The sequence below is a fragment of the Staurois parvus genome, unplaced genomic scaffold, assembly GCF_062004578.1.
Source record: "Staurois parvus isolate SC_StPar_1 unplaced genomic scaffold, SC_StPar_1.0 ptg000019l, whole genome shotgun sequence".
Taxonomy (NCBI): Eukaryota; Metazoa; Chordata; class Amphibia; order Anura; family Ranidae; genus Staurois; species Staurois parvus.
Window position 1 is genome coordinate 18,218,722 of NW_028317815.1, and position 25,424 is coordinate 18,244,145.

At 43.7% G+C, this 25,424-nt stretch overlaps 1 protein-coding gene across 1 annotated transcript in view; it reads left to right on the top strand.

Annotated features, from left to right (window-relative positions):
* The first annotated feature begins 55 nt into the window (after nucleotides 1-55).
* Nucleotides 56-25,424, top strand: part of ATXN7L1 (ataxin 7 like 1) — a 169,308-nt gene continuing 143,939 nt past the window's right edge. Inside the window, exons 1-2 of the mRNA XM_089685307.1 lie at nucleotides 56-252; nucleotides 666-734. Coding sequence (XP_089541433.1) covers nucleotides 63-252; nucleotides 666-734 — 259 coding nt within the window. The 5' untranslated portion in view covers nucleotides 56-62. The remainder of the gene's footprint in view (nucleotides 253-665; nucleotides 735-25,424) is intronic.

Sequence of the window (25,424 nt, forward strand, 5' to 3'; positions counted from 1 at the left end):
CCACGAGCATGGAGGATCAGAGACACAGTCGCTCGGCTTCCCCCTCCCCTTCACTCAGCTCAATGTCGGAACGTTCCGAAGATGACGTCACAGAGCCTCGAATCCCGTGTCGCTCCGCTTCCGAAGGAAAGGAAAAGCAACAAGAAGGAAGAGCAATGGCGACACTGGATCGCAAAGTGCCCAGTCCGGAGGCTTTTCTGGGCAAACCGTGGTCCACTTGGATCGACGCCGCTAAAATACACTGCTCCGACAGTAAGAACACGGCCCCATCCGCCTGGCCATCCGCTGTGTAGGCGATCCATCAGCCCCGAACAGCCTGGCTTTCTATAGACACATCTAGAGGGCTAGAGGGAGGAAATAAAAGTGAGAGGCTGCTCCCCGGTGTGCCCAGTCCTAGTCCCTGCACTGGGAGCTGTGAGGGCTCGTCCACATACACCCACAGACACAGGGAGACTGGCAGACTGAGTGTGTCTATAGAGAGGAGGCCCATCATCCTTCACTGCTGGCTGTGCATTCCATCCACTGGACCTTCCTGGGCTCCCTATACCATCCCTCCACTCAGATGGGCACCCCTCATCCCTGGGGGAGGCGGGGACATGACACTCATTGCTGTTTACATTTGCTGGGATGTCCATCTTGACTTTGGCTTCTCTTTTCCTCCACAGATGTAGATTTAGAAGAGACTGGAAAAGAGGGTGGAAAAAGCAGGGAGGTTATGAGGCTAAATAAAGAGGGTAAGTCTGCTACCGCATGTGCCAGAGCGCCGTCAGCGCCAGTCTATACCTGCTATGTCTTTCAATGGGATTGTTGGTCTGTACAACATGGTGGCCGCTGTCAGGGGTGCTTGTGTGTATGTTGCGGTGGAACTGTGTGAGCAGATGGAGCGGGATGTACCTGTGTGGTTGTAGAATTAGGCCCGGTGTACGCGGTCCAATTTGATTGTGTAGTTAGATCTACAGAGCAGTGGTTCCCAACCACAGTCTCGGGTGCCTCCAGCAGGCCACGTCTTTGGTATTTCTTGAAGGCCCCTTTCACATGAGGAGGACTCTGTTGACGTCAGCAGGGGATCTGTCCGCTGATCAGAGCAGGTGGATGACAGGTCCATGTGTGCTCAGTGTATGCTGAACCCGCTCTATGGGTGGCCGGACTCTGCTGTCCATTTATACCTAACCGCCATACGATCTGATCCTCCTAGATCATGGGTGTCAAACTGACGGTCCTCCAGCTGTTGCCAAACTACAAGTCCCATGAGGCATTGCAAAACTGACAGTTACAAGCTTGACTCCCAAAGGCAGAGGCATGATGGGACTTGTAGTTGCCCAACAACTGGAGGGCCGCCAAGGACCTAGATGGAGGGAAGTGGGTCCCCTTCCATTATTTTTTCACAAAATGAGTTGGATTGGAGGCATGCACAAGTCTGTTCACACTTGCTGGTCCATTGGGGTGATTAGTCTGTCCATTCAGGGCCACCTGAAAAACTGACAGGTGAACTTTTATTAAACCCTTCATGCCAAAAAGGACCTAAGGCCTCTTTCACACAAGTGGCTGGGGTGGGAGTAAATACGGGCAGTTGACCCCACACCCCCCTCAGACCATCTACCTAAAACCTACTATACAGCCAGAGGAGGCTGTTCACATGCTGTGGCTGCAGCAAATGTAACCTAAAACACAGGTGTCAAACTGGCGGCCCTCCAGCTGTTGCCAAACTACTAGTCCCATGAGGCATTGCAAGATTGACAGTTACAAGCATGACTCCCAAAGGCAGAGGCATGATGGGACTTGTAGTTTCGCAACAGCTGGAGGACTGCCAGTTTGACACCCCCTGACCTAGAATGTCTGTTTGACTCAAACTCGCCCATTCAAGTCAATGGGGCTGCAGACAGTTTCTGGTTGCTTCACATTAGTCCCGTTAAAAACTGCCATTTGGCTGAACAAAAAAGGATTCAGGAAGCAGCAGTATTGCCTCCTAAAAACATGAGAGACGATACTTGGCCGCACTTTGAAAAGCAATTCACCAAGAATCACTTTTCAAAGAACAAGCCCAGGGGCGTATTTACACATAGTTGCTCTCTGAAGAACTATCTGCAGTAAAACGGTTTTCAGCGAGCGGTGCAGGTACAGTTGACAGGCAACAAGGAGGTGATGATGCCACTTCCTGAATGCCTGTTTTGTTTTTCTGTTGACAGCTGAATAGGATTTTTGAATGGGACTACTGTACCGCAACCACAGGTGCAGCATTTGGCGTGCTGTTGGGGTGCAGCCCCATTCACTTTACCCTGGGCAAGGTGCAGGAAATCCTGAAAACATGATCTGTCAGGGGTACTAAAGGACTGAGGTTGGGAACACGTGAATGTATCACAACAGCCTGACACATTAGATCGATAGCTTAGGTTCATCCTCATATTACATATAACTTTGGTAAATCTAAAGTTGATTGTACAGTCTTCACGTAATTGGATTGTAACATGCATGATGGTCTTTACACACATTGGTGCGGCTTTAAAGTGTATAAATATACAGGTTTTCTTATTAAAGTTGATGTGCACCCTAAATGAATATCATTTAGGCTGGCCATACACTGCAAAAGTTTCAGGTGCTTCCTGATGAACCAGCCAAAATTTGCTTAGTGAGTGCCCCCCTCCCAGCCAACATCCATTGATTGAAAAATGAAGGAACTTGGTGGATAATTGTCAGTGGAACAGTAGCTGCTTCCAGTCAGATGCAGCCACTGTTCCGGTATTCTGGCAGCTCAGCAGGTGGATCTGTCCTTCTGTGCCTTTTAGCATGGATGAGAGAATCTCTTAGATTCTAAGAGTATGGCCAGCATTCGGCTGATGTCAGATGGGTGACTTTACCTTCCACTTGCGTCTCTGGAGTCACTCCCTTGCTGGCCCCAAATGCTGCTGAATCTCAGTCGCTAGCGATGGAAGCGATTCCATAAGGATAGGCAGGCAGCTTCTTAGCGATTTTGCCACTGGCAAGTGTCCCAATCGCCTGTCTGACATCAGCCTTAATTTGCTAACTGGGGGTTATTTACTAAAAATGCCTGGTACAAAATGTGGCGCAGCTCTGCATAGAAACCAATCAGCTTCCATGTTTTATTGTCAAAGCTTAATTGAACAAGTTGAAGTTAGAAGCTGATTGGCTACCTTGCACGGCTGCACCAAATTCCGAGTGCGCCAGTTTTAGTAAATCTCCCCCACATTCTATCATAAACATTATTTAATTTTATTCCTTTGTTGCATCCCACTTTCCCACATGCATTCACTGTAGCGATGGTTGCATGACAGTTCCAAAATTATTTTTGGTAGTGACAGCAGTAGACTGTGCCTATCCAGCGTGGGTTGAAATGACCATTGTATTCTCTATTGGAAGCCCATGCCACAGTAACAATGTAGGGACACAATTCTAAGATCAAGACAGAGACGTTCATTTTCTGAAGGCAAACAGGCTGTTTTCTTTGCAAGAGAATTTTCCCTTAACTTTGTGAATGTGGTGAAAATTTAGTTTGCAAAGAATACCCAATCACATGCAAAGAAAATAAAAAGAGCGTTTTTGCTTGCACGTGATTGAAGGATGGAAGTCAGCAGAGCTTCATCATAATTTACTAAGTCAGCCTTTCTCAAACCTTTTTACTCCAGAGGAATTTCTGAAATAAATTTCAGGTCTGGGGGAATTCTTACTAAAACTAGTTCAATTCAGGGGTCAGTGGGAACATGTCTCTTACATTGGTGGCTAGTGGGAAGATTGTCCCTTCCAGTGGTGGTCAGCATACCATTCCTAGCAGATAACTAAAAAAGATCATTGGTGGCATGCTGCTGGCTTTACCAAGCGGTGTTGACCCTGGAACTATTCAGGCACCGTCAACTGGGAAGTTCATCAGCCACAGCTCAAGAAACCTCTAGCAACCACATTGGGTTTCACAGAACCCTGATGGAGAATGGTGCACTAAGTTAATTGAAAATCCCCTTGTTAATGGAACAGCCTATTTGCCTTAAAGCCCATCTTTAGGGAAATGAAAAATACTCTCTTGTAGTGGGGCTGCCGCGGCACTGCAAGGGTTAAGTGCTTGTTTAGGTCTAGGTGGCCGCAGAAAGCAGTTTTGCTTACCTGATCCTCCATTCCCCTTGTAGTTGGTGCTCTTCTCTACTCTCCCATGCTTTGATGATGGACTGTCCATCAGCTTTATCACGTCCATTGCAAAGCTAGGGGCTCTGCAGTGTACCTGATGATGTCAGAGGACCTGCTATAAGTAAATCAGCCTCAGCGTTGTCACCCTATAACAGGAAGTGCCTAAACACGGAACAGCGTGGCAGAATCACTAGTTATTATGATAAGATTGTGATGTAGATTTAAAAATATTGAAGACACATTTTGAAATTACTTTGTCATGGTAAAACTAATGAGATTGTAGTGATTGGGGGTGTACTTTAAGGATGGGCAAAGAGCAATGACCATATACATCATTATTCAGGGCAATGCCATACCACATTACTTTTTGCCTCAGCCTGATCTTGTGTGCTCCAGAGCATGGGTTCCCTGATTAGAAGTTGTTTGTAGTTCAGGAAGCATTTTGGGTCCATTTGTTAAAAACTCATTATGCCGCTATGGAAATGACATGGTCAAAGTCTTGTAACTACTGTAAATGAATCAGGCATGGTCTAAATTCTTACAGTAGTGTGTCAGGGAGCAATGTATATTGTGTCGTCTTTGACAGTTGTTATATCTTGAATGATTGCAACAATCTACTGTCGTTTTGGGATTAGTTGTCAGCCACGGATTGTTTACCATAGTTTTTTTTTTCTTTAAAACGTAAACAGTGTGATTTTGGAGAACGCACTTTGTGTCAGTGCTGTCAAATCCTGCACTGTGTATGCACTTACCGTGATCATTTGGTGTAGAAAAAAAAAAAAAATGTCAAGAACTGTTGATGTTCTAAAAAATGGAAATGCTGGCTTTCAGAGTGACACACCAATTTACTCCCATAATAGCCTCTATTTCTAGACAGGTTCTATTGACTAGTCAGCAATGAAATTATCTTACCTGGAGTCTACAGCCACTTTTTATGAAAAATATATGGAAGACGCGCACATGCAGTATGTTGTTTTCCAAAATGTAGCCACGTCTCTCCTCTTGAGTAGTACTACTTGGTATTATATTCCTTGGCATTTCCCATTAGGCTACTGCATAGCTATCTGAGCTTGTTCTACCACGTTTCTATTGATATTTTTCTTTAGATTTTGTATATTTGTATGTTTATCTGCATCCATGTGGTTTTTCATTGTCACTTGAATGGCAGCCTTATGTCATTCAGTGGGTTTTCTGTGTTTGTGTACCAGCACTTTGCATTTTATTTATGATTTTATTCTATGATTAAGAACGCGATTGTGTGAAATGCGTTAACAGGTCCTGTATTCATGTCCTGGTGTTTTGTGTCCTATGGGTCAATAAATACACACTATATTCATCTATCTTCCGGTGTGTGGCTGACCCTTCTTCCTATGGTATCGTGTGTGGTGGCGAGCCAGAGCCTGCACCTGTTGTGGATTGATCTGGATTGTTTGCCTGAGCGGTATACCTTTGTTCTTTGCATTTTTGAATTTCCAAGATTCTAAAGCCTGGTTTACCATTTAGGTTTCATCTTTTGTGATTTTTATCTGGGTTTTGGTGGACTCAACTCCTTATGGAATAAAACAAGCCATTTAGTATCAATAAAGTAATGAGTAATGTCACCCAGCTATACAAAAGCTAAAAGTCCAGAACTAACAAGTACGGTAGCTGCTGACGTTTAAGAAACACAAGCCCTTGAAGTCCAGCCCTGTTTTCCATGCACCTGATCCTTCACAGGGCTTCTGATATTCTGCACCACAGCCTTGTATTCGGGAGCCAACTATCAGGTCCTGATCACTCACAGCCTGCTCTCTACTGAGCATGTGTGAGATCACGAACTGCTGGAAGACTGGTCCTGGAGTGTCTTGGGATGTGGAGCATTTACCTGTGGAGCAATTGCCTGTGAATAATTGGTGATGGACAGAGAGGGGTGGATTTACTAAAAGTGGAGCACACAGAATTTGGTGCAGCTGTGCATAGTAACCAATTAGTTTCTAACTTCAGTTTGTTCAGTTAGGCTTTGCTAATAAAACCTGGAAGCTGATTGGTTACTATGCACAGTTGCACCAGATTCTCTGTGCTCCAGTCTTAGTAAATCCCTCCCAGATTGTCTGTGTCCAGAGCTGATCTTTCACAAGTAATCTCTCCACAAACAATTACGTGTGAACAGCTGCAATTAGCTGCGGGAGCTGTCAGACTCCCATTGCTTTCAATAGGGCTGCCACCCGAAGCTAATCAGGACCCTGCTGGGTCTTCCCATGTAATCGCTAATGGCCCCATTCACAAGTATTAATGGGGCCTTAAAGGAGAAGTACAGCCAAAGCACATATGGCTGTACTTCTCCTGTGGATCACAGGAGTGCAGTTCATTCTGTACTCCTGTGACCCATTTTCAGCTTACAGCGAGCTAAAGTCCGATGTTGGCTGATGTCACTCAGCTAGTCCAGGCTTAGGAAAGATCGCAACCATATGGACAGGATCTACCCAGGAGCGTGGACTGGAACCTGGCTCAGCCTCTCAGCGAGGTGCTGAGAGCCTGAGCCAACCGCTCCCACCCCCTTCACAGCCTGGCGCTCCAATGTGCACTGGGGGGAGCAGAGTAGGCAATGATGACTGACAGACACTGCTCTCTGCTCAGAGTGGTAGAGAGAACTGAGCGATCAGTGGTGTCTGATCACTCAGTTCTCACCCTTAAAATGTTACTAAACCCACAACAGTAAAATCAGCCTGTATATGCAGTAAAGCATGCCTGCTATAATTACTGTGGAACCTAAGGGGTTAATCTATTCATCAGCATTGTGTAAAAAGGATGTTTGATCCTGTCTTCTCTAATTCTCCCCTTCTTCTACCGTCCCCAGTCCATCTGCTGTTAGAACAGAGCCTTGGGGGCAAGCTGCCCATCCTCAGTTTGTTGTGTATTGCTAGAGAGTTTTTCTTTTTCTTGGGAAGGTGCATGTGATCAGCACAGAGCTAATCAGTGCTGTCCAGACAGAGGGTCAGGGGTCCTGCAGCCTCATAGGACAATCAGGGGAGAATGAAAACTCCTCCTAAAAGCTTTGACCAGTGCTCTGCTGGACACTGATAGAAGTCACAAGACTGGTATATACTGCTGATGAGAAGAAATATTTAGCTGTTTATAGTTACTAAAATAATTGCATTTCCATGTTCTCTGTACTCTGGAAGACCAGATATAGTGAATGCAGGGTGCTGGGCTTAGTAAAATAAGGCCGGCAGAGACAGATGAAGCATCTGATCGATGCTGCATCCACCTAGGCAAGTATGATTTTTAAAAACCTCATACTTCTCTTTTAAAGTATACCGCTTCTTCAAGCTACAGAACTCTAAAATTTAGCCTTTGCTTTCTTCTTCCAAAACACAGGCATTCACTTTTTCATTGTTGATTGGTTTAAGCATCAGTGGAGAGGAAAATGCATAAACGTTGGTGTAGCACAGCCTCTTTCAATCCCAGAGGAATCCTTAAAGTGAAACTAACCCCATCGATTTAACAGTTTCCAAAACAATTACATTTAAAGCAGAACTAAACCCACCGATTAAGGTTCAGTTCACACTACTATGACTTGCCATTCAGCTCCATAACTGCTGATCAAACAGAGGCTACGATGGCAGCTTCCTTAGCTGTAAAGGATAGAGGGTTTAGTTCTGGTTTAAAATAATTACCAGGCCTTGGGGAACCCCTGCAAGAGCCAATTCAAAGTGGGTCAGTGAAAAAAATGATCATTACTGTGGTGGCCAAAATGTCGCCTTTACAGATAGCTAAAAAAAAATCATTGGTTTTATGCTACTGGCTCTGCTAAGTAGCGTTGGCCCCTGTTCTGTGCAGGTACCATTAGGTACCATTAGGCCAGTCAGCCATAAGTTAAGGAACCCATAGAAACCTCTGGAGGAACTGTAGTGTTCGCAGAGCCCTGATTAATAATGGTTGGTATACAATAATATGATGGTATATTACTTTTTTGTTTTATGTGCTTATGGATTGCTTTTCTGCATGTATAAAACAAAACTGTTGTTTTATTTAATGCAGGACAAAGTATGTTTGGTAGACCATGTAATAAATGGGTTAGATTATTCCTTTGCGACCTAACCTGATATACATCTGGGCCGTCTTAAGAAGTTTTATATGTGAGTATTGTGTTTGAGGCTTGATCTGTTTTTCAGAAGATAATGCTGAATGGTCCACTGATGGACAGAAATAGGACATACCCTGTTGCTTTTCACCCAACTTTAACTCTGAACACTAGTGTATACTCTTAGCACTTTATGGATTTTAAAATGCTTTATGTAGTCCCATGTGGCTTTCATTTACATGATAATTGGAACTTACCTAAGAATCTGGGCATAGACAGTACCCAAATGCTGAGAAACGTAAAGTATATGTGGACCCTCACCTGGTAAAACAACCCATTCAGTTTAAAATAGAAATGAAAGGCAAAATATTTGTATATACTAATGAAAAACATGATTACCTTTTTTGATCACATTCATTCTGTTCTTAGCTGCGTAAGGAGCTAGGGGTAGAGAAACAGCTGCACACTGATCTCCCCATTGAATGGCTGTGCAGAGGGTGGGGGAGGGGTGCATGTCAGCACAAGTTTGATCATTGGAGGACAGCACAGCTAGAAAACTGACCGCGCTGTGCTCCAATGCCTATTGTGATCAGTTTTTAATAGGAGAGGAGCTGGCAGAAAAACCAGGCATGTCACACAAAGGCAGCAATGCAAAGAGAACAGGATATTTTTTTTTTGTAAAAGTACATAGTATAGCAGTCACATATCAGGAGTATGAAATGTTGGGTTTACATATTCTTTAATGTAAACCTGGAATGAGGAAAATATGAACTGATGTCAGCTCATAGCGGACATCTCCAGTACTTTCATATTGGGTCAGTTTGCCTCTCCAGCACCCAGGGGTCCCTAATTTAGAGCCATTCTGATAGCTATTCTGGCCCTGTACTAAAGGGAGTTGAGTGGTTACATTGGCTTGACGTTTGGAAAGGGGAAAATTGACCTCATGTTTGGGTATTTATAGGTGCCTGCTATGGCCAGGACAAATATCACCCAGAACTAAGAACCATCTTTCAAAAAAACAAAACGTAGACTGTCCAAGTTCATCTTTATCACGTTGGCAGGACTTATCTTAGGCTGTCTCTATGTATTGCTGGCTGTTAATATAGTCACATAAGCTGGCGTGTTCTAAGACAGTGCCAGACTTATCCAACAATGACTGAAGCATTTCAATGCCCACTTCACCATCACAAATAACCAGGTTACCAGATAGTTTGTTTTTTTTCAGTTACCATGGTGACAAGGAATGGTCCAGCCCTGGGTGAATGTACCACTATTTCAGTTTTATGGTACCAGGTAGTGGCCTTCCTATAGCATGGTCCTGGCCAATCATCTAACAGTATCAAGAAGCATACAAAATTTCACCAAATCTGTCTAATGTACATAATGCTCATAGATGATGATGTCCTATGGCAGCATGAGGAGACTTTAACTGGAAGGACACAGATAGATATGAACTCTTTGTAAATCTTTCACAAAGTATTGATGTGAAACGGAACATAAATCATCATATAAGAATGTAATATGTATGTAGAGTGGGAAAGATACCACTGTCTCAATGTTATGGTGCCAGGCAGTGCCACTCATATTGCATGGTCTGCGTCAATCACCTAGCAGCTTTAAGAAACCCACAATATTCACCAAACCTACCTAATGCAGATAATACTCTTGGATGAGCATGTCTCATGGCAGACCTATATCTCCTGCAGACGTCAGCCAGTTGCTCCTAGCTTCAGCACGTAATGAGGTCTATATTGGAGGTAACTACTGGCTGCCTGTTTCCCCTCTTTCTGAACATCAGTTCCGAGCCATGAAGCAGGACATCCATGACGCTTCACTTATGGCAGTACAGAGCCATGGCTTGTAGGTGCCAGTGACAATGTCATGATGCCAAGCAAAGCTGTTTCCACTGAAACCTCAGCATCTCGTTAGACAGCTCTACCTGGCAGGCAGCCTCAAGCCAGATCCATGGCCAACTTCTTCCCTTCTATCCCTGGTATTCACTTTCCTAATATCAATGGTGCAGACTGTAAGCCATAGCACGGCCAACAGCAGAGAGATGACCATTGGCACAGTGCCTACCCGGGGAACCAGGCCACCAACATGACTTTTCTTTTTAAGTCTCTATGGCATTTGGTATATAAAAAAAAAAAAATCTGTTTTCAGAATGTCATTGTTCGTTTTTCTTCTGAACGCGCAAGTGATTTTTTTTCATTTTCTTCTAAATTCTTGTAAATGCCTATGTGTGCTTGGATCATAGGCTAACATGGAAGGGTGTGTAGAGGCAAACCCCCCTCCCCGTCAAACACCCTTTAAAAGCAGCATTTTTGACACCCCGTGTGCCTGAGGACTTAGACATGTATAAGTCCTCATGCACACTTGACGTTTTTAAAGCTGCTGTTTTTTCTTTTGACATTTTTTTTTTCTACAGCCAGTAAACTCCCGGCATGTTATCCTATGTGTCCATGGACACATAGACTGTAATCAATGTTTTTTGGCTGGAAAAAAACCCAGGACTAGTGGCTTTCTAGAGGAGTTTTTTAGCTGTAAAAATGCTCTAACTCTGAAAAACGTGGCAAAACATGGTAAAACGCCACAAACCAGTGTTTTTGGATTTTTTTGGGGAAAAAAAACCGCGGAAAATCACAGCTAAACGCTAATGCAAAACCGCTAAAAAAAAAGCTGAAAAACTCACGTTTTTAACTTGACTTTACACAGCTAACATTACTAGCATTATCAAAACGCCAAGTATGCATGAGGGCTAATACTTGTACATTCCTAATTAGTCCATAGTGCTACAGCCCATGAAGGGCATTCATTTCCTTTAGGGCCAATCAGATCCTTGCCATGACGTATTGTGGAGTGAAACACACAATTTACCATACATTACTGCAACATGCCTTAATGCACAATATCTTGTAGTGTTAACGCATTAACACAACGCATAAAGTGAAAGGAGCCCTAAGACTTTGCAATGGTTATTCTTTTTACAAGATGGGGTTGTTAGCCCCATTCCACACTTTCACATGGGCGACCAGGGTATCCTTTTGTCTGGGACTAGGTTATTATCAGAAACAATCCCAGAAAATGTGACACTGCTAATATCTATGCTACTGATTGCGTAGCACCACCGGTTTGCCCAACAAATAAAAACTTCAATAACTGAAAACCATTTCTGCATTTTGTACCCTTTATAACCCTTAGATCCTTTTTAAATATGTCATAGATATGGTAGCCTCTGGTACCGAATCCTAGAAGTGATACCGGAGATTTACTTTGGGTGGCCAAATTTTGTTCTGTTGTTTAGGCAATAAACTAATTTGCGGCTGTCTGATAGTGATATACCCCTTTTCCATGGTTGGCATACTAAACACTATTTCTATTTGAGAGGAAGGAGAATAGAGGTTTTGCCTAAGAAGTTGGAATTTCATACTGAGTGTATCCGTAGCGTGACAGCTCGAGAGGAGAGCAATGCTGATAACCGGGCATTTCCCTGTTTACATGTGATCAGCTGTGATTGGACACAGCTGATCACATGACCGAGCCAACATCTTCGGCTCTTTCCATGATCGGTGATCCGCTGTGTCCGAGGGACACAGCGCACCGCCGATCGCCGCACTGCGCGCTCCCTGAGCCGCGCATGCACGGTGAAAATGGGAGGACATCATATGACGTCCTCCCAGAACGAGAGAACCACCTTAAATCTGTCATATTACTGTATGGCGGGCAGGAGGAGGTTAAAAAAATCAATTGTTCTCTATGATGTCTGTTCTCACCTGATCCTGCGAACAGGCACTATAGAGAACAATTGATTTTTTTTAAGCGTGAGCATTTTTTGGAGCTTCAAGCTACAAATTGCTTAAGTGTACAGCCTTCATGTGCTCAAGAGTCACGGATGCAGCCTGCAGCTTCTGAAAGTCTATGGAGGGCTGAATGCTGTACTGAGTGGTACTCCATTTTAGAGCCCTATGCATTCAGGGGCAAACGTTTGTTTGCAGCAGGTCAGGAAAAAGTCAAATGTACCTACCTGCCAATGAATTCCGGATGGTCTCAGAAATGTCTCAATCTGATGTCAAACTGATGCCATCATTACAAGACGAAGTCTGTTGACACAAGCCCTTTAGGAGGTGAACTGTTATGCCCCATTCCCACTTGAAAGTTTGGTAGCTTGAAGCTACAAAATGCTCCACTTTAAAAATCCCATTGTTTTAAGTGGTGACTGTTCACTCTTGAGTGCTTAGGCACCTGTCACTTGAAAAGGTACAGGAGCTACCTTATAGGGAGATTTGGGCATTTTTAGCCCCATAGACTTTAATGGGAGTGCCTGAAAAAACCCCACATATTTTATGTTATGTACATATTTTGAACACTCCCATAATAAAAGTCTATGGCACCAAAAATGCGGAATCCTGCTTACAAGAACTCCTTGACTGCACATTGCTTCTAAAATGCACAAATGAGCCTTTAAAACTACTTGAATATGCTACATTCAGGTAGGCTTATTGGTCTTTTTTGGACTGGATCGGTAAACATTAGACATATTGTGGTATAGTTGGCTATGCATTGCCCGGTTGTTGCAGACTAAGCAACACGTTCACTTTTAGCAGCTGGCAAAGTAAAGTTGAACTCCAAGTGGTTATGCATGCACTAAATGATTACATGTATTTTCAAGTGAAACCTACACTTGAGCATGTATTGATCTCAGCCTTCTGTACTCCCCTGTGCACTCTAACTGTGGGAGGAAGGGGTGCATGGGAACCAATCAGATTATTCTGCAATGCACATGTTCTGGCAAGGACCATGAAGTCAGAAATACAGTTGCTATAAAAGTGACCTCATCAGTGTTCTGCTGCTTCTTCATTGTTCAGTCAGAAAATTGGGGGGGGGGGGCTGTTCTTGACCAGTCTGTGCTGCTGTAGCCAGGAATACTGTGGCTTTAACCAATTGCCCGCCAGAGGATTCACCCCCCTTCCTGACCAGCCCATTTTTTGCGATACGGCACTACGTTACTTTAACTGACAATTGCGCGGTCATGCAATGCTGCACCCAAATGCAATTTATGTTCTTTTTTTCAACAAATGGAGCATTCTTTCGGTGGTATTTGATCACCTCTGCGTTTTTTAATTTTTTGCGCAATAAACAAAAAAAGACCATCAATTTTGAAAAAAGAACAATATTTTTGACTTTTTGCTATAAAACACATCCAGTAAAAAATCTAATTTCTTCATAAATTTACGCCAAAATGTAATCTGCTACATGTCTTTGCTTAAAAAAAAATCCCAATACGTGTAAATTAATTGGTTTTTGTTGAAGTTATAGCGTCTACAAATGGTGGTATATATACTGGAATTTAAAAAAAAAATTTTTTATACTAGTAATGGCAGCTATCAGCGACTTATAGCGGGACTGCGGTGGGCATTCTGACACTGGGGGGGACTGAATAAATGTCACTGATATCCTCAGTGACATGAATACAGTGATCAGTGCTAATAAAAAGCACTGAAACTGTACTAATGGCACTGGGCAGGAAGGGGTTAACATCTGGGGCGATCAAAGGGTTAACTGTGTGCTGTTTACTGTGTGCTGTGTTTTACTAGGGAGACATGATGTTTTGTATTGCTCTACTATGCAGAGCAATACAAAGCAGCATGCTAGTGCTGACAGGGGAGAGATCTGTGTTGTTTACATACAGACCTCTCCCCTTTCAGTGATACTCAGCAATCGGCGGGTGGCGCTGGGGAATCTCCGGCCAGCACCTGGTGATCGATGGCTGTAGCCACCACAGGCGGCGCGGGTAGGGCGCGCGCGTGCTTCCTACCCGGAAATACAAAATCACGTATATATACCTGCCTCCCTGTAGCAGTAGTTCTGCTATAGGGCGGTCGGGAAACGGTTACACAGTTCAAGCTGGACCAAGCAACTTTTTTTTCTATACTAATCAATGCAATGGCTATTAGTGCTGTATAAACGATATGTAGCATCTACTATGTACATTAAACAATTTTTGGCTGCGGTACAGGAACTTCCCATCCGTTTCACGGAACAAAATTGAGTCTGACTGTGCGCTACTCAGCCATTCACAGGAAGCTTTGTATTTTTATTAATGAATACAAGGCTTCCTCTGATTGGCTGCAGTGTGTTGATGATGTAACGATAACACTGACAGCACCTGCATCAATTGGACCAGCCTGCTCACGGGACCTGTGATGTGTCCCAGGAGGCTGTGGGTGGGGAAAGCGTTGCCATCCTTGACTAGGTGAGGATTACAACAGTGGAAGCAGGTGCTGATAAAAATTGGCACGTACCCGCCTCCCCCCTCCAAAAAAAAAACTGTAACTAGGTTACAGGCTCGGGGAGGAGCAAATCATCAGTACTTCACTTTTTTGAGTGAAGTTCTGCATTAAGGATAAGAAACCTAGCAGACTCCTTTTTGGACTGCCTCTAATTGATTTGTTTATTAGGGTCGGGCATATCCGTCTTGGTGAAGCTCTTCTTCCCTCAAACCAGAGATTCTCACCTTGCAAGCTCTCCCATGCTGCTGCTTTCTCTACCACAACCAGCACTAAAATCTCTAGATTTACTGGTGTGTGACACAAAAGAAGCAGGTAAGCACAGTGACAATATGGTTAGCACTTCCGCCTGGCAGTACTAGGGTCGCTGGTTCGAATCGGCACCACCTGCCTGGAGTTTGCATGTTCTCCCTGTGCCTGCTTGGGTTTCCTCTGGGTACTCTGGTTTCCTTCCACACTCCAAAGACATGCTGGTAGGTTAATTGGATCCTGGCCCTAGTATGTGTATGTATGAATGTAGGTGTGATGTGAATGTACAATATATATGTAAAGCGCTGCGTAAATTGACGGCGCTATAGAAGTAACTATAATAATAAAAGGTCACATGGGAAGAGGTCACTTACTCCCCCATACATGGAAGCACCAGGAATTGTCACCTCCTGCACCAGAGAAAGGATTGGTGGGAGAGTAATGGCAAGGTGAGTGTCAGTAAGTCAAGGAGGGAAAATCATTTGAAAAATCAGCAAGGTGACAATGTTTATTAAAGCAGAACTATGTGCATTGGATAGCGTAAAGGAGGGTTATAACCTTTTCAGTTTATTTTTTGCCATCTGTGTCCCATTGGGGAAATTTCCCTTCACTTCCTGTCCCATAGCCAGTGAGAGATAATCCCCACAAATTTAGGGAATTCTTTGGGCCCCCCAGGTCACCTGAACTAGTGTCCCTATGAGAAACTTTCTCTTTCTTTTCTGGGGACAACCCAAAATTTGGGGGGTTAAAGTGTTACGAAGCCCAGGACCCTGCATTCACTATATCTTGTCTCCCACAGTACACAGAGCATGGAAATGCAATTATTTTAGTAAATATAAACTGCTAAATACCTTTTCTCATCAGCATTTAGAGCAGTATTGTGACGTCTATCAGTGTACAGCAGAGCACTGGTTAAAGCTTGTAGGAGGAGTTTTCATTCTCCTCTGAGGCTGCATAACCCCTGAACCTCTGTCTGGACAGTGCTGATCACATGCACTCTCCCAAGAAAAAAAGAAAACTCTCTAGCAATACACACCAAACTGAGCATGTGCAGAGTGACTCCAAACCTCTACTCCATCAGGAGTTAATTAGGGGACAATTGAAGAAGGGGAGGATCAGAGAAGAGAGGATCAAACATCCTTTTTACACAATGCAGAGGATTAACCCCATAGGTTCCACAGTGAGTATAACAATCATGCTTTACTGCATATACAGACTGATTTTACAGTTGTGGGTTTAATAACACTTTAAACTTTAACCTTTTTTCTTTATATTTTAGAAACCTATAAAAACAATTTAACTTAGAGACATTTCCAGGTAATAAATATTGTATAAAGCAGTAGCAGTGCATGGTAAAATGTGCATTGTATTGTGCTGCCATTCAGATAAAGGCACCTCTACCCACAAATACAGCAGATGGTAACATATTTGCGTTACAGCTGCATTGCAAGTTTTTTTTTTTTTCTTTTCATGTGTTGAGGTAAGCTGCAAGCACTTGCATTGTAAATGATACCCACCCCAACATACCAGTGCAATGCTCTGTAACTCACAATTGTGCATTGGAGGAAAAGAAATGTAATCTGCAAACACTGGAAGGTTTCTTCACAGTGAGAGCTGTGAAAATGTGGAATAGACTCCCTCAAGAGTTGGTTCTGGCCAGCTCTGGATTGTTTCAAAAAAGGCCTGGATTCTTTCTTAGATATACATAATTTAATTGGATACTAACATTTATAGTCAAGGTTGATCCAGGGAATATCTGTTTGCCTCTTGGGGGATAAGGAAGGAATTTTTTTCCCTGCAGGAGCAAATTGGATCATGCTTTGCTGGGGTTTTTTTTGCCTTCCTCTGGATCAACTGTTCGTATAGGATTATAACTTTCTTTTGTTTTTGTTTTTTGGGGTTTTCTTTATGGTTTAACTGGATTGACTTTTGTCTTTTTGTGCTGCACTTATGAAATGTGGTGCAGGAGTAGTCAGTTGTAGTGCATTGGGCAGCCTATTTAATGTGTGTGCACAATGTGGTGTAGCTGTGCATGGTAGCCAATCCACTTCTAACTTCAGTTTATTCATTTAAGCTATGACAAGAAAACCTGTCAGCTGATTGGCTTCTGTGCAGAGCTGCACCAGATTTTGTACTCTCCAGTTTTAGTAAATCAACCCAAAGCAACCTATTGTCCTGGTATGAAGTGGCCCTCAGCCTTTCATATTGGCTTTTATTACTTTCTTGTTTTGTAGTTGTCATACTTCACAATTGCATTGAATATGTACAGGTTTCTATGTATTGTTGATTTAAAAGATGTTGGTTCTTTAAAAAAAGAAAAACTTGCAGGAAAATATAAAAAAAAAAATATTTAATCTGCTATTGGAGTTGAACTAGTGGCTTTGGTAAAATGAGGCTGTTTGCTGCCTGTCTGTCTGCTGTGTGCCGTATTACACCTGTCTCATAATCATGTGACCAAGTAGACGTTCTCTATTCTCTGTAACCTCACTATATGCTTAAAGGGTCAATCCACCCAGAATTTATTTGGATGTCTTAGTAGATGACGCAGAGTTAAACCACCTAAACAATTTCTTATGTTTCTCCAGGACTCCATTGGTGACATTCTTGCTCCTGAGTTTCTGCTCACCCTGTTGTGTTATGTGTTTATATTAGAATGCAGCAAGAGATGCTAGAGGTGGACAGGAAAAGAGTCGGAAACAATGGCAGCGAGATCTGACTGTTGGAGCATTCAAGACATTTAAGAAACCAGGAGGTGACTCGGCCTACCAGGCACCACTTAAAAATATAAGTGCACCCGTATTGCAAAAAGCAAACATTTTGCTTTTTGAGCATGCACAGCATTGCATCGCAATCAATGGATCATGTGTGCAATACTCTGACTTCTGCAGATTCTTCTTCCAGCTTAGGTCTGTACTGTAATACGGTGCTTCATTTGTGCTACAAGTTCTGTGACATCACCATGTCACCAATGTTGAGAACTTCATTCCCTTTGCCACAGTGGCATATGAGACTTGTAGTTTTTTCATTGGCAATTCTGGTAATGAATGATGTGGCTGTGCAGAAATAGCTACACACAGACCTGCCACATTCAAACTTGACAGTAGCAGATGGGGAGAGGAACCCTGCAATTCCTTAAAATCTGTTGGTTATTTAAAAAAAGAAAGACTTGCCAGGAAAATATCAGAAAAAATTATTTAATCTGCTAGTGGAGTTGAACCAGTGGCTTTGGTAAAAATAAGGCTGTTTGCTGCCTGTCTATCTGCGTGTGCCGTATTACACCTGTCTCATAATCATTTGACAAAGTAGACGTTCTCTATTCTCTTGTAGTTTTTTTCATTGGCAATTCTGTTAATGAATGATGTGGCTGTGCAGAAATAGCCACACACACATCTGCCAAATTCAAACTTGACAGTAGCAGATAGGGAGAGGAACCCTGCAATTCATTAAGTAGGGAGCTCTTACCTTACCTTTTTGCCTGGAGTTCTACTTTATGGCCTCATTCACATAGACGATTACTTGCATGCCCCATGCAAGGCTATGATTTGTCGGCACAGGGGTTCACAGGTATTCTGTTCATCCCCATTTCAGCAGTCCTATAGACGTCTGTTGGGACACATAGCTGCAGCGGCTGTGTCCGGGCATGGCTGCACAAACACAGCCGCTGTATCCCAATATCCATACATGTGCATGGCCCCAATTGCACCCATGGTCCAGCCACAGTAGACCCAGTAGACATCGATTGGACTGCCCAGCTTGGGGATGCACGGAACACCTGTGCTTCCCTGTGCTGGTAAAACATGACCCTGCGCAGGTAATTACCCATGTGAACAAGGCCTGCCAGCACATTTGTATATTTGCTTTTGTCACCTTATAAATGTTAAGTGTTGAAGCTAAACAATTTCAACCTTTTCATAGTGCTTTCTAATATGGCAATTAGTGAGTTCCTTGGATGTAGTAGAGACCACTGACAGTTGCTTTTGTCTTTCAGGAATTGTGGTAGTGAGAGCTCTGCATTGAATCCTCAGGTCTTACAGATACTATGTGGGATAAACCATGTATATTATGGCGCTTGCAGCAGCAGGAAGAGTGGAAAGACCCATTTTGAAGGTGGGAGCAGATGTAGGAGCTATTGGAAGGGCATCTCACTAGTAAAATTTCCATGAGGAAGCCAAGGGTCAGTTTGAAGCAACTCTGACACATAGTGGACGGCAGGAGAGGTAAGTATTCTCATTCTTCTTTACAGGTTTAGGGTTCATTATCTGACAGGGTTGCTGTAACAGGTTCCATTTGTAACTGATAAGTCACTTTTGGGTAGAAAGATCCATTATTATAAACCCTAGGGATACCAAGCATTGCTCTTTTAGCCTTTAATGGGGCATAAATAAAATTTCATTCTAAATGCAACATTTTCCCCAAGTTTCCTCTGTTAGGGCTCGTTTACAATAGCTTTGACTGTCTTCAGAGGGCAACAGACAGGCAGTGAAAAGATATTATGTCTCTTCCTCACTGCCTATTGTAATGTCTAAATACACACATCACCATGTGCATTGCCGTGGCCCCTTTCACATTAATGGGTCGCCTTTGGTGGGCAGTGCTGCTTACCAAGCCTAATGGGGGATCATTTTTACTGTGCCTCAGCATGTGTACACTCCAGTCTACTGCTTTTGCAGCTTAAGGGGGAATAGTTGGAGGGAAGTAAAAACATGGCTCAGCTGCTTGTTTTTTTTAATGTAAGGAGCAAGGCTGTGTGAGCCAGAGGCTGTGATTGACTGATTAGTCATAGGCAGCCAATCATTGCTGCTTTCTTACACAGTTTTAGGCCTCATTCACACCATACATGCATAAAAACTGATGGAAACTGACACATATATTTCATGCAGAGACACAAGTTTTCATGCGCGCTTCAATCGGTTTTATACATGTTGCAGATTCCTGTGCAGAAAAAATCCACACCTAATTCTAGCGTTGTGGTGTGAACACGGCACATGGAGAATAATTGTTTTCTTTTTTTTGTGCCCTTGCAGAAGGTGTGCAGAAAAACTCACATCTCTGCACCATAGTGTGAACAAGGCCTTAGACTCAAAATGGAACTAAATCCATTGATTTAACAGTTTATCCAACAGTTACATTCAAGGCATGCTGTAAATGATAACTGTTATGGCTGCTTGTGCTGTCAACCAAACTGTCAAGCCATGAAATAGCTGGTGTCATAGCTGGTCGCATGTGCAGCTTCAGAACAACCGCAGATCAGACAGGCTCAGTTTTTATTTTGTAAAAATAACTAACATGTTGTACTCACCTGCTCTGTGCATTGGTTTTGCACAGAGCAGCCCCGATCCTTCTCTTCTTGGGTCCTCCACTGCCTCTCCTGGCTCCCTAACCCCCAGTGCTTGCTCCCAAGCCGCCTCTGTCCATAGGACACACAGAGCTTGGTCCTGCCCCTGCTCTCACCTCATTTTCCGTGACTGACAGCTGTGGAAACCAATGGCTCCCACTGCTGTGTCTCAGTCAATGAGAGGAGAGCTGCACACTGACGCATAAAGGTAAAATACTTTCAGCCTTTAGAACCACTCTAACAGTTATGTCATGTTTAGGCCTAGGGTCAGCGTTGCCTAAACCTAAAAGGTTATCTTTTTTGGCTTGGGTTAAGGATCACGTTTACGTGTTAGGGGGTAGATTAGGCATTGAGGTTAAAGTGTAACCCCAACCAAACCTTTTGTTTTGTGGCACTGAATAGGACAGAGAAGAATACGCATTGCTGCATGAGGCCTTGTCAGGGTGATTCAAATTTTGTCTTCGTGAAAACAATGTCCACTTACAGGAAGTGAGAACAGTAAAAAAAAAGGTGGGGTTTAGCTTTCCCTTACTCTAAGCTACTCTACTAAAAATAAAAAAAAAACAATGGCTGACGAGGAACGGAAAAAACACGAAACATGCCTAAACGCATATGCAATACATGGCTTACCTCGTTTTTTAGAAGAGAAGTCTGGGATTTCGTTTTTTTTTATTATTATTATTATTTTACTTACCTAGGTGGATGCAGCATTGGTCTAATGATGCATCTATCCCCCATTGGCTCGAAGTATGAGAACTCAGCGATCACATGATAACTGATTGCTAAGTTCTCACAGCTGCTCTGAGCAGACAGCGGTGACTGTCAGTCACCGCTGTCTGCTCTGCCTTTCCCTCGTGCTAACTGGAGCGCTGGGCTATGGAGAGGGAGGGAGTGGCTGGCTCAGGCTCTCAGGGCTTTGCTGAGAGACTGAGCCAGGTGCCGCTCCAGACTCTGGGGTGGATCCCGACCTTAGAGTCGGGATCTTTCACTTGGCCTGGACCAGCTGAGTGAGCCGACAGCGGGCAAGCTGAAAACGGGTCACAGGAGTGTAGAATTAACTTCACTCCTGTGAGTCACAGAAGTACAGCCAAAAGCTTTGGCTGTACTTCTCCTTTTAAGAAGCCTTTTCCTGCCAGGAGATCTGGCATTCAGAGGGGCTAAACAGATTCCGTGTGCATGAGGACTAAAGAAATAAATGTGTCAGAGATACACTTTAAAGTGTATCTAAATCCAAAACCAAAATAAATTATAATATATTTCAGCTTACTAATCACTGGTGTAGTAGCTGCATTTGTTTTTGTTTGTTTGTTTGTTTGTTTTTTTTACCTGGTAATCCTGCCAGCAACATACTTCCTGTCCCTGGTTGGGTATATCACCCACCCACTGTATCTATATTATTTACAGTCATGGCCAAAAATATTAGGACCCTTGCATTTCTGTCAGATCATGCTCCAGGTCGCACAGAAAATTGTTGCAATTACAAATGTTTAGGCATTCTCATGTTTATTTCTTTTGTTTGTGTTGGTATGACACAAAAAAGGGGAGAAACAAAAAGCCAAATCTGACACATTTAGTTTAATTTTTGGTAGCACACCCCTTTGAAACAAACTGAAATCAATCGCTTCCTGTGTCCATCAGTGAGTTTCTTAAGCCTCCCTACTGGAATTTTGGACCACTCTTCTTTCGCCAACTGCTCCAGGTCTCTCAGATTGGAAGGGTTCCTTTTCCCAACTGGTGTTTTGAGATCTCTCCACAGGTGCTCTATGGGATTGAGATCTGAACTTATTGTTGGCAAGTTCAGTACTCTACAGCACTTTGTCTGAAACCAATTCTGGGGGCTTTTTGCCGTGTGTTTTGGGTCATTGTCCTGCTGTAAGATCCATAACCTCTGATGGAGACCCAACTTTCTGACACTGGGCCCTACTTTGCACCACAGAATTCTTTGGTGGTCTTCATAGCCAAGACATCAAGTGCCTGAAGCAGCAAAACAACTCCAAAACATCAGTGAGCCTCCACCATGCTTGACTGTAGGGACTGTATTCTTTTCCTAAAAGGCCTCATTGCTTTTTCTGAATTTCTGTAATTTTGTTTCATCTGTCCACAGCACATTCTTCCAGAAGGATTTTGGATTCCAAAGCTAGGTTTTGGCATCCAATCTGCTTTTTTTTATGTTTCTGTATCAGCAGTGGGGTCCTCATGGGTCTCCTACCATAGTGTCCCTTTTCATTCAGATGGCGACGTATAGTATGATCTGACACTCTGTGCCTGAAAGTCATCTTGAATTTGGAAGTTGATCGAGGTTCTTTTTCCACAATTTAAACAATCATTTGTTGCAATCATTGATCAATTTTTTTCTTTCACCCACATCCAGGGAGATTAGCTACAGTGCCATGGGCTGTAAACTTCTTGACAATGTTGTGCACAGTGGACACAGGAACATTAAGATCTCTGGAGATGGAAGTTTAACCTTGAGATTGTCCATGCTTTTCCACAATTTTTGTTCCCAAATCCTCAGACAATTATTTTCTGCTCTTTCTTTTCTCCATGCTCCATGTTGCACACAGAACACAACAGTGTTGTTAGTGTGATTTCTATATTGTCACCACAGGTGAGATAAATTACAAATTACAGGAGCATCACAAGCTTGGAATGCAATTATTTCTTACAATTTTGAGAAGGTGCCAATAATTTTGTCCAGTTCATTTTGGGGGTTTACGTGTAATGTGTCAGATTTGGCTTTTTGTTTCTCCACTTTTTTTGTGTTATACCAATACAAACAAAAGAAATAAACATGAGAATTTGTAATTGCAACAATTTTCCAGGTGAAGTGGTGTATTATCTGACAGAAATGTAGGGGCGCCAATATTTTTGGTCATTCGGCCTCTTTCACACAAGCGGACCAATGGGGTCCACCTGTCCGTTTTTCAGGCGGACTCGATTGGTCCATCCTTAGACTTCTTTGGACCAGCGGGTGTCTGTTGACACCCACAAACATCCGATCTGATCCTGTATGCCATAAACAGATGGATGGGGATCCGTTTCCCATCCATTCAGCTGATCGGATCGGCTGACAATCGGGTGGAAATGGACAGGCGGTCCATTTCCTTCCAACCATCCCATTTGAATCAGTGGGCAGTGTCCACTTTGCAGCAGCAGAGTGGTCCGAGACCTGTCATCTGCCTGCTCAGTGTGCATCAGTGGAGAGTTCTCCCACTGAGCAGGCAGATCACGCTGAAGTATCCGCCCCGTCTGAAAGGGGCCTTACTGTATATCTCCTAATGTCGGTTAAAGTGGAGTTCCACTCAAAGCGGAGGCTCCGCTTATTTGCCTCCCCCCCCTCCCTCCCTCCACTGCCATATTTGCCACCTTTTGGGGGGGAGCAGATACCTGTTTTTGACAGGTACCTTCTCCCACTACCATCTCAGTTCACGGCGAAATGACCTGGAAGTTCGGCCCCCTCCTTCCTTCCGCAGTCTCCTGGGAACCTTCACAGGTCCCAGAAGCTGCCGGACCAATGAGAATGCGCTGCGTGACTCGCACATGCGCAGTGGGCACCCGGCTGTGAAGCCGCAAGCTGTCACAGCTTGGTGCCCACAGTTGTGATGCTGGCATCAGGGAGAGTAGAGGCAAAGAAGGGACTGCGTGGGTGAGCACATCGCTGGACCCTGGGACAGGTGAGTGTGTGTTTATTAAAAGTCAGCAGCTACAGGGCCAATAGCTCCCTTCCCTCTTCACTGGCAGTGATTGGCAGCAGCAGGAGCCAATGGCTCTTACTGTTGTCTCTCAACCAATGAGGAGGCAGAGACCCAGGAGAGCTTCTGCTCTTCTGCACATTGCTGGGCTCAAGTAAAAAAATCTTCATGCTTTAGAACCACTTTGACAAGGACATTAATGAAAGGATCACCAGATCATTTTAATGAAAGTAGCAAAATTAACATTATTAAAAATTACTTGAAGTTATAGTACATGTTAATAAATATATGATCTCTTATTGGGGCTGTGCCTGCACTGCAAGGGTCAATTGCCTGTTTATGTCTAGGGGAACAATAAAAGGAGATATACTTACCGTACTTGATTCTCCACTCCTTCCTGCACGTAGATCGGTTCCGCACCTTCTGCACCCCCACACTTTAGTGATCTAGAGCAGGGGTCTCCAAACTTTTAATTCAAAGGGCCAGTTTACTGTACCTCAGACTTTAGGGGGGGCCGGATTGTGGTCAGTAGGGGTAGAAAATGTTCCAGGCCCAGCATCACTGAGAATAAACATGGCCTCAGGGCTGGTGGTCAGTAAAAGGAAGAGTATTGCCCCATCATTGTTATTAGTGGAAGGAATAGTAACCCATCATTGGTATCAGTGGAAGAAATGGTGCACCATAGTGCATTGTTGGTGTCAGTGGAAGGAATAGTGCTCCATCATTGGTGTCAGTGGAAGGAATAGTGCTCCATCATTGGTAACAGTGATTGGTAATAGTGCACCATTGTTGGTGTCAGTGGGAGAAATAGTGCCTTGTATCATTCAGAGGAATATAGCCCCAAGATCCTGTTAAAGGATGGCAAAGGGCCGCATCCGGACCCCGGGCCACATTTTGGAGACCTCTGATCTAGAGCAGTGGTCTCCAAATTGTGGCCCTTTGCTTGTCTCTATTCGGCACTATTCCTTGAACTGACACAAATGATGGGGCATAATTTCTCCCTCAGATATAAACGATTGGGCACTATTCCTCCCACTGTTATCAGTGATGGAGCACTATTCCTCCCACTGATGTCAATGATAGGGCATTATTCCTCCCACTGATGTCGATGGGGCACTATTCCTCCCACTGATGTCAATGATGGGGCACTATTCCTCCCACTGATGTCAATGATGGGGCACTATTCCTCCCACTGATATCAATGATGGGGCACTATTCCTCCCACTTATATCAATGAGGGGGGCACTATTCCTCCCACTGATATAACTGATGCGGCACTATCCCTCACACTGATAGAAATGATGGGGCACTATTTCTCCCACCGACATCAATGATGGGACACTATTTCTCCCACCGACATCAATGATGGGGCACTATTTCTCCCACCGATATCAATGATGGGGCACTATTTCTGCCACTGATATCAATGATGGGGCACTATTTATTCCACTGATATCAATGATGGGGCACTATTCTTTTCACTAATATCAATGATAGGCCACTATTCCTCCCACTGATATCAATGATAGGCCACTATTCCTCCCACTGATATCAATGATAGGCCACTATTCCTCCCACTGATATCAATGATGGGCCACTATTCCTCCTACTCATATCAATGATGGGCCACTATTCCTCCTTCTACGGACCATGCTATGTAACTTTTT